Raw genomic sequence first — 8,991 nt, 5'->3', positions numbered from 1 at the left:
CTCACTCACACAGACGCGCGCGCAGTTCTCTCTCTTGCGTTTCTCTCCAGCGCTTTGCTCTCCCAAAATGAATTTTATATGGGAAAATTTAATTAATTATAACTATTAAACTACGGATCTGTAGAAAAAAACCCTTGGCACAGGGTTTTTATACATTGTAAAGAATATTTGGTGAAAATTTCAAGCCATTCCGTACTCTTAAATGTATAACCTTCCCTTGTGAGTAAGAAGTATCAGTTAAACAATTTTTTTCAGCATTTTTCTTTAATCTTCTATATTTCTGATATTTCTTAATCAAAATATTGATAAAAACGAAAAAGCTAAAAAACAGATTGAAATTGAAAAAAAAATCTGCAATGAAAACACGGATACAGTATGCATTTCTACACCGTTGGTTCGATTGTGATGAAATTTGGTACAGAGACTACTGATACCAGGCGGTTTTCACCAACGACATTCATTTTCCCCCCAAAGCTCCCCTTCATAGCGCCCCCATATAAAATTCATGCTTTTTTGACTACTTTTTGAAATTGGCGCCTTTTTTGGTACATTTTGTTGAAGAGAAAGTGAGATGGATGCATTTTACCGCTATCCGTCTCCCTCACACTTTCAGTTTTTCGCAATTTTCTCGCGTTTTCCGCCGAATTTTCCGGCCGGAAGTAAGTTTTTGCAATCAGAAAGCGACGCCGCGTCGAATGGCATAATTGGTTTGAAATAAGTTCGCGAAAATGCATTTCCAGGAAAAAGTGCGTGTCCCCATAAAGAGTTGTCCTATTATTGTAGACATGTCTATGGACATGTCTAACAGCAATCCAATGTGATCTTTTTTCAGCGAACATATCCAATGAAAGTCCAAAGGATTATCATTGGACATTCGTTTGGGATATGTCCAATTACAGTCTTATATCTAGTCTAATGATTTTTCTTGGGACGTGTCCTTCACTTGTCCTATATGAGTCCAATTTCCGTTTACATTGAACGTTTCCAATGCCAGTCCAATGGATTATCATTGGACATTCGATTGTGATATGTCTAACAGTAGTCTAATGTTTAATCCTACGATTTATGTTAGGACACCATAATCAGACGTCCAATGCTACTCCAAGGTAATTTCATAGGACATTCTAATTGAACGTTTCCAATGCCAGTCCAATGGATTATCATTGGACATTCGATTGTGATATGTCTAACAGTAGTTTAATGTTTAATCCTACGATTTATGTTAGGACACCATAATCAAACGTCCAATGCTACTCCAAGGTAATTTCATAGGACATTCTAATTGAACGTTTCCAATGCCAGTCCAATGGATTATCATTGGACATTCGATTGTGATATGTCTAACAGTAGTTTAATGTTTAATCCTACGATGTATGTTAGGACACCATAATCAAACGTCCAATGCTACTCCAAGGTAATTTCATAGGACATTCTAATTGGACGTATCTAATGCCAGTCCAATAGATTACCATTGGACATTCGATTGAGATATATTCAACCATAGTCTAATGTTTAATCCTACAGTTTACCTCAGGACACTTTAATCAGACATCCAATGCTAGTCGAAGGAAAATTTATAGGACATTCTAATTGGACATATCCAATGCCAGTCCATTGGTTTATTATTGGACATTTGTTTGAGATATGTCCAACGATGGTCGAACGTTTAATCTTACGATTTATCTTAGCACATCTAATTCAAACGTCCTATGCTAGTCCAAAGGAATTTCAGAGGAAAGTTTACGTTAGACGTATCCAATGCCAGTCCATTAGTTCATCATTGAACATTCGATTGGGATATATCCCACGATTGTATAATATCTTGTACTACGATATCTCTTAAGACGTCTAATTCAGACGTCCAAAGCTAATCCAAAGGAATATCATAGGACGTTAAAATTTCATATATCTAATGCCAGTCCAACTATTTTCATTGGACTTTCGACATATGCTTCCATCGATATGTCTTACGTTTGTTCAAATGTCTTTGTTCTGTGAAGAGTGCGTGTGTAGCAGCGTTGGAAAATGGAAAAATGGGAAAAATATCCGGAAAAATAGCAAAGTAAGTACATTATACACTAATTAGGATATAGTTAAACGATGTGTATAAGAAATTAAGTTGCAATTTATATAATTGTACGCGAAAATAGAAATTTTCTTTTTTACAGGTTACGTGTTTCGACAAGTCCAGGTGAGAGATTTTTTTCGAATAAAAGCAGGTAAAAAGAGAAGTATTTTAATTAAAGAGCGCTCTTCTGTAAATAGTAGTAGTAGTAGTAGTAATAGCAGTAGTAGTAGCAGTAGTATGTAGTAGAAGTAGTCGGGGTAGTAGTAGTAAATATTATGTATGTAATATTTGACAAATTTTTCTATTATTCCATTATTATTCATTGATTTGTCTTTTCATGCTACGTGTTCCCGGACAACTTCTATTCTCCGGACTCTCCCAGGCTCCCCAAAAAGAGTGTCCATGGACAACCCAATGGATTGTCAATGGATTCGTCCCATGTGTCCCATGGACTTTTCTTGTTTTTTTCTTATATTCTGTAATATTCTTACAGCTACATGTTCCCGGCGTTCCCGGACAACTATCTTACGGATACTCCCACGTTACAAAAGCTCGCCAAAGAGAACTATCAGCATTTATGACGAAGGGAATGGAGAAAAGAAAAGGTACTTATCATTGATTGATTATATCTCATTTTATTTTGAAGATTTTACTTAATATTCATAAAATTATTTGTCTTTTCAGACCGTGCCTTGGAAAACAGAAGTAGGAGAGCATCCCGTGTCTTGGAAAACAGAAATTGCAGAGCATCCCGTGTCTTGGAATACAGGAGTTGCAGAACATCTCAAAGACCCAGGACGTCAGAGTTCAACCGCCGAAGGACAAAGTATCATACATGTAAGATTTATATATATAATTTTTAAATAAAAAAATAAAAAATTAATTCAAAGCGTTTTTTAGTAAAAAAAAAAAATAGAAAAAAATTGGACATATCCTAAGCTATTCGTATGAAATGTCCTACGACGCGTCCGCTAGAACTTTTCTAAATACGGACCTGTCCTATGCTATTCGTATGGACTGTCCATTGATGTATCCACTGAAAATTTTGCACACTGGATATGTCTTATGCTCTTTGTATAGACTGTCCCATGGATTGTCCTCTGAGGTGTCTGCTAGATTTTTACTCTACACGGATCTGTCCTATGCTATTCATATGGATTGTCCACTGACTCGTCTTCTAAAAATTTTCTAAACACTGGATATGTCCTATGTTCTTTGTATAGGCTGTCCATGGACTGTCCCCTGACGTGTCCAATAAAAAATTTTGTAAACATTGGACAAATCCTAACCGGAAATAAGTGACAAGTCCTATGATCTGTCCAAAATCTGTCGTACGAAAGCAAGACTCGGAAGTCATGAAAATGTCTTTGAGGATGTCTTATTTTGTCGTAGGACAGAATATAAGAAAAAAACAAGAAATTTCCATGGGACACATGGGACGAATCCATGGACAATCCATTGGATTGTCCATGGACACTCTTTATGGGGGTAAAATCCCCAACCGTCAAAATTTCGAATGTTTAAATCCAACCGTCAAAATTTCCGCGGGCCCCAAATTCCGCACGGAGGAGCTCCCCGAGGCTCCCGGAGCACCCGTAAGTGCCACAGGAGCCCAAAAAATGCGTTTTATGCCCACAAATTTAGGAAAAAACACGGAAATCACGAATTTTGTCGAAATGGAGGAAAAAAGTTCGTTTAGTTCAAATTTTATTATTTATCTCGTGTTTTTCATAAACATCCGGAAAAACCATTCAAATGTTCATGGAGGAATTTTTTACGGGGATGTGGAGACAAAGGCAGCCATTATTGGTATACTTTTTGGTTGGCAGGCAGAAAAGATTTGGTGCGTAAAAGTGGAATTTTTCGTGCTAATTGCAGGTAAAAAAGCTTCAATTTTTGCATAATTTTGTAGCTCATGTTACCCTTCTTGCTAAAGATTATGAAACAATCGCTAGAAATGGATTTGATAGGTTGCAAAAGGTCTCGAACCACCCAATGAAAATTTCACCCCAAAAATTACATAATGGCGTTCCTGAAGACACTGCTCCGAGAAAAAAACTGACGTTCTCACAAAAATTTTCTCTTCTCTTTGATTTGTGTAGCGAGAGAAAATAATAATGATGATTTTAACATGATAAGGTTGATGTGGCTGCTATTATACCTTCTCAAGTTATTTTTGTAGGAAGCTTCCCAAAAGGTGTGACAAAAATAATCCCTCGCGCGGAAGTGCCATCGATCCAACATACTTGGTCAGCATCTCTGCCCGCTAAAAAAGCGATCTTTCCGGCGGGTAAACGTAATGTAGCACATTTTTACTCATTACTTATTTTTTTTCACAAGATTTATCTCTTTGCTTGCTCACCTTTCGCAATTGCAGTAAACCCTGTTTCCGGGATAGTTTTCCGGACACGAAAAGGTTGTTAACTGCTTGCGGAAGGTTGGAGTTTTCTTATCTCTTGTGTTTCTGCCCGTGGTGGAAAGAATGGATGGTTTATTCTGATTGTGCTAATCCCACTGTTGCAGATTTTAGACACGGATTGAGTTGGGTGAGTGGGAACGAAGATGTCGTATGAGGCATCAAGCTACAGACGATCCTCTGGATCGCGCTACCGGGAACGTGATGAGCGTGACAGCTATCGCCGGCACGAGAGCCGCAGAAGTGAGAAGTATCAGCCCTATGAAGAGCGAAGGGGTAGATACGCCAGCATCAGAAGGAGATCTCCATCATCTGATAGATACGATGATCGCTACTATGATGATTACCGCGACAGACGTCGTCGGAGCTATTCACGGGAAAGATCTCGCGATAGGCATCGATACAGTGACTCTCGCTCCAGGTCCAGATCACCACGTGATCGTCGGCGACATCGTCGTGGCAGTGTAGAACGGCGGAGGAGTTCAAGTGTTGAGGAATGCCCTCCGTCACCGCCCAAATTCCCGCGGATGAGCTCTCCTGGAAGAAATAATTCCGACAGTAGCGACGATAATGCAGCCGAAAACTCTGGGCAGTCAGTAAAGAGTTACAGCGAAGATACCAATGGGCTTGAGCTAAGTGAGGAATACTTTGGGGATATTGAGGCAAATAAGGAGAAGATTCATCAAGCCATGGAGGAGCGCCTGAGGCAGCATCTAGCAGCTCAGGGGAAAGTTTATCCACCCCCAAAGCCTGAACCTCAACAGACAACGATGTTTGCCAATGATGGTTCCTTCATGGAGATGTTCAAGCGAATGCAGGAGCAACAAAAGCCATCCACGAGCAGTGGAGCACAGTCAGAAACAAAGAAACCTCCAGCACCGCTCTTTGGAAAACGTCGCGGTGGTAAAATCCTCAAGACCGGCATCGTTGAGAAGAAAAAACCAACTGAGGAGGTTACACCACCTCCGGGTTCCACAGATGCCTGGTCCCTCTACATGATGGAGGTGAAGAAATACAAGAACTTCTCATGTGATATCGACAACAACTCTCGGCCGCTTGTCAAGTGAACACACAGCACATGTTCCCGCCACGTGCAGACATACTCTGCATAATATCAAATTCATTCTCTAGCGATTGTCTCTTGATATTTAATAGCTTTCTAAGGGTAGCTACATAGGGCTTCTCATACTTATTATAAAATCCGTTTACTTTTTTCTAAAGATTTATCGTTAGGAATACCCCCTTTTGTTCGTAGATTTATCTCCTTTTCTCGCACACCTGAGGAATCACCTCGTTTTCTGGATTTAAAACATTGGTTTGTGAATTAAATTGGGAGAGAAGCAAAAAAATGCCTGAAATTCATATTCCGGAAACATTTGGGACAGCCCCCTTCGATCCACGGTTCCCGAACCAGAATCAAACACGCTACTGCTACCAAAGCTACCTGGACTACCATCGGTGCCAGAAGCTGCGTGGTGAGAAGTATGAGCCGTGCAATTACTTCAAGAAGGTCTTTTCGTCCATCTGCCCCAATTCATGGGTAGAGAGATGGGATGGTCAGAGGGCTGAGGGTACGTTCCCTGGAAGAATTTAAAAAAGAAAGTTATTCAAACACAAAACAGCAGTCACTATTTCCCGTTCGTGTGACAAGTCACAGTAGGCATGGTAATTTCGCAGGAGAGAAATAAAATTATTAAGTGAAAAGATTCTCGAGAGTTTTCTTTCCCGGAAATAAACTTCCTAAAATCCGTGAAATTATCTCGGAGTGTTGAGAGAATTCAACGGTCAAAATTTTTAAATATAAGCTAACCTCCAAAAAAACCTGGCTAAAGTAACAAAAATTCTATGTTGCATCACTGCTGGAAGTGCAGAGAGATCATTCCTGACCACAAAGACCTACTATAATGCACCGGTGAGAATGTCAAAGAGTGAGTCTAGAAGTGGTGCTAATGGTCCTTGCAGGACTTGCACGGAATTCAAAGATTGGAGCAAGAGCAATCCTTTCGTCAACACCAAGGTAAGTAGCACTGTTTGGTCGTCCAAAGGAATTTGTGCTACAATCTTTATTTCCTAGTCATCGGGAGTTCAGAAACAACACAAAGTTGAATGTCCCCTTGATAAGAATGAATTAGGACGCTCCACATGGGGGTTCCTCCACACCATGGCAGCACATTATCCAGATTCTCCGAGTCAGGATCAAGTACACGACATGAAGAACTTCTTCACGCACCTGTCCAACTTCTATCCTTGCGAATACTGTGCCAAGGATCTCAGGGATGAGTAAGGCTTTCAATGAGTAAGCATGTGGGAAATGTTATCTCATGCATATTTCTGGGTTTTAGGCTCAAATTTGATCCCCCTCAAGCAAAATCCCAGCATGAGCTGACCCAGTGGCTCTGTAGGCTACACAACAAAGTCAACGTGAAGCTGGGAAAGAAGGAGTTTGATTGTACCAAAGTCAATGAGAGGTGGAGAGATGGGTGGCTAGATGGGTCCTGTGATTGAATCCCTGCATGTCCTGCCCCAGGAAATTCGGGAAAAATAAAATCTTTGTATTATTTTTAACCAAATCTTAGTACTTGAAAATTTCAATGAAAATGAAAATGTTTACAGGAAAAATAGCTCAGAACAATACATTTATTTTTTAGTTTTGATCTCGATTTCGATGCTTAGCTGTCTCTCAGGTATAAAGAAAATAGAGCAAAAATAAAGAAATCATTTTATTTTTAAATCTATTATAGCTACACTAATTTTGAAAAAATACATTTCGAAAAAAATTTCATTGTTTTTTCAATGAAAAATATGAAAAATTTGAAAAGTTACAAAACATTAATTAAATTGTGAGGTTAGTTACTCCAGAAAAAAATTTGTAAGTTACTGGAGAATGTCGGAAGTTGCATAGTAATTTTGGGTGCTAAATTGTACAGAAAGTGTTGTGAACCATGGCATTGTGTCTCAAGAGTCTGCCCGCACGTTATGTTCCAATTAATGCAATTATTTGCACAACAAAACCAACACATTTGACACAGAATGTCCAGAAGCGGAAGGACCAGCATATCCAGGCTGTAAGTTGAGGATTCCTTAAATATTATCCTTATTTAGAGTTGACTTTAGTTCATTCTGTGATGGGATAGGCTTGAAAATGAAAATTTAGGATTTCATCATAATAACCTCACATATTTCCAGAGGTCACCGGTTAATGTTATTCCCCTGGAGAGCTCACGAGATGAGATTCTGCGAATAGTTGACAAGAGATTTAAGGATGAGAGCTTCTACAAGTATTGCACACCAAATCCTATTCATAAATTTGCAAATGATCACTCAGGTGGGGAAAAGTCCCAATCATCTGGTGATCCCCGTCCTAATAGTGAGGATCTCGCAAAAGTCTTCAATGTGCTGCGCACAACCCTACCCAAGCTCTTCGTTAAACCCATGGATTACTCAATCTACAGTCCAAATTTGATATTTGAGAATAATATCACAGGAAAGAGGACAGTGTGAGTTACAAGGAACTCCCGGATGTGAAGCAAAGAGAAATTTTACATAATGTAATCCTTTTGCAGGGGACTCTATCACTATGTGAAGCAAGTGGCTCTTTTGAGAACAGTTGGACATCTCAAGTATGCGTATGTGAATTTTGAAGTCATCAAAATAACCCAACATCCGGAAGACAACACAGTACGGGTGAGATGGCGCATTCGTGGAATTTCTGCATTCAAAGTGATGTTCATGTTCTGGAAGTACAAACTCTGGAAGCTTAAGGAGACCTTTGAGAACATGGATTCGTGAGTTTTTATTTTTTCTAACACGGTCCGAGAGACATCCTGAAATGTTAAATTTTTTTTTCAGGTGGTACGATGGATTTTCCACATTTTACATCGGAAATGATGGTCTCATCATAAAACACGTTGCGGATAAGGTGAGATTACTCCTATAGTGATTCCAGTATTTATATTTTATAACACTTTACTGCTTTCAGATGATGCCCGATGATAGCCGGGAGGTCAATAAGGTGTCCAAGGTGCAAGTGTTCCCCATGGTGGAAGGGAGACCAGCATAGGAGCATAGTAAATGGATATTTAGTTGAAATGTTTAATCTATAAATAAAGGATTTCGTTCCTTTACTACAGCGACTACAGCCATGCATTCCTACACCGTTTGCTTGATGCGATGTTCGGTGCAGGAGTAACTGACACCAGGCGATTTTCATACCAATGATATTCATTTCCCCTCGGAGCTCCCTTTCATGTAGCGCCCCCATATAAATTTCATGTATTTTTGACTACTTTTTGAACTTGGCGCTCTAAATGTAGTTCCAAAAGCAGCCACTATTTTGGCACTAAAATGAGTCAGACGCGTTTCAGCACAGTCCGTCTCCCTCACACATTTAGTTTTTCAAAATTTTCTCGCGTTTTCCGTTGAATTTTCTAGCGAAATTGTGTTTTTCATGACCAGGAAGCGACACCGCGTCAATTGACGTTAAAAAGTTCTTAAAATCAGTTTCGGG

At 39.5% G+C, this 8,991-nt stretch overlaps 3 protein-coding genes and 1 long non-coding RNA gene across 6 annotated transcripts; all 4 read left to right on the top strand.

Moving 5' to 3' along the window:
* Window positions 1–754: 754 nt before the first annotated feature.
* On the top strand, window positions 755–2,951 carry LOC129790033 (uncharacterized). The gene is made up of 2 exons (XR_008750524.1): window positions 755–2,673; window positions 2,753–2,951. It is a non-coding gene; the product is annotated as an uncharacterized LOC129790033 (long non-coding RNA).
* A 901-nt stretch (window positions 2,952–3,852) lies between these two features.
* On the top strand, window positions 3,853–6,191 carry LOC129790032 (uncharacterized). Of its 3 annotated transcripts, none has more exons than XM_055827196.1 (3): window positions 3,853–3,946; window positions 4,251–4,364; window positions 4,592–6,191. In XM_055827196.1, exon 3 carries the CDS (start codon window positions 4,631–4,633, stop codon window positions 5,549–5,551), a length of 921 nt encoding a protein of 306 aa, XP_055683171.1. In that variant the 5' UTR covers window positions 3,853–3,946; window positions 4,251–4,364; window positions 4,592–4,630; the 3' UTR covers window positions 5,552–6,191. The 3 variants fall into 3 exon arrangements, with proteins under 3 accessions (XP_055683171.1, XP_055683172.1, XP_055683173.1); XM_055827197.1 differs by having other exon boundaries at window positions 4,251–4,369; XM_055827198.1 differs by having other exon boundaries at window positions 4,251–4,358; window positions 4,592–5,699.
* Window positions 6,192–6,402: 211 nt separating this feature from the next.
* On the top strand, window positions 6,403–6,989 carry LOC129791246 (FAD-linked sulfhydryl oxidase ALR). The gene is made up of 3 exons (XM_055829315.1): window positions 6,403–6,501; window positions 6,559–6,764; window positions 6,827–6,989. The coding sequence occupies exons 1-3, from the start codon at window positions 6,403–6,405 to the stop codon at window positions 6,987–6,989; spliced, it is 468 nt and encodes a 155-aa protein (XP_055685290.1).
* A 318-nt stretch (window positions 6,990–7,307) lies between these two features.
* Window positions 7,308–8,608, top strand: LOC129790031 (uncharacterized protein C6orf136 homolog). The gene is made up of 5 exons (XM_055827195.1): window positions 7,308–7,549; window positions 7,671–7,981; window positions 8,048–8,269; window positions 8,334–8,403; window positions 8,464–8,608. The coding sequence occupies exons 1-5, from the start codon at window positions 7,427–7,429 to the stop codon at window positions 8,542–8,544; spliced, it is 807 nt and encodes a 268-aa protein (XP_055683170.1). The 5' UTR covers window positions 7,308–7,426; the 3' UTR covers window positions 8,545–8,608.
* Window positions 8,609–8,991: the final 383 nt, after the last annotated feature.

This window comes from Lutzomyia longipalpis, chromosome 2 (assembly GCF_024334085.1).
Source record: "Lutzomyia longipalpis isolate SR_M1_2022 chromosome 2, ASM2433408v1".
Lineage (NCBI taxonomy): Eukaryota > Metazoa > Arthropoda > Insecta > Diptera > Psychodidae > Lutzomyia > Lutzomyia longipalpis.
Note: the sequence above shows the minus strand (reverse complement) of the source record. Positions and strands in the feature narration are given on the sequence as shown.

Coding starts and splice junctions, on each gene's coding strand:
- LOC129790032 (XM_055827196.1), top strand. CDS start 4,631: ATGTCGTATGAGGCATCAAGCTACAGACGATCCTCTGGATCGCGCTAC.
- LOC129791246 (XM_055829315.1), top strand. CDS start 6,403: ATGTCAAAGAGTGAGTCTAGAAGTGGTGCTAATGGTCCTTGCAGGACT. Junction 6,502..6,558: donor ATCCTTTCGTCAACACCAAG/GTAAGTAGCACT, acceptor TTTATTTCCTAG/TCATCGGGAGTTCAGAAACA. Junction 6,765..6,826: donor GCCAAGGATCTCAGGGATGA/GTAAGGCTTTCA, acceptor TCTGGGTTTTAG/GCTCAAATTTGATCCCCCTC.
- LOC129790031 (XM_055827195.1), top strand. CDS start 7,427: ATGGCATTGTGTCTCAAGAGTCTGCCCGCACGTTATGTTCCAATTAAT. Junction 7,550..7,670: donor AGGACCAGCATATCCAGGCT/GTAAGTTGAGGA, acceptor ACATATTTCCAG/AGGTCACCGGTTAATGTTAT. Junction 8,270..8,333: donor ACCTTTGAGAACATGGATTC/GTGAGTTTTTAT, acceptor TTTTTTTTTCAG/GTGGTACGATGGATTTTCCA.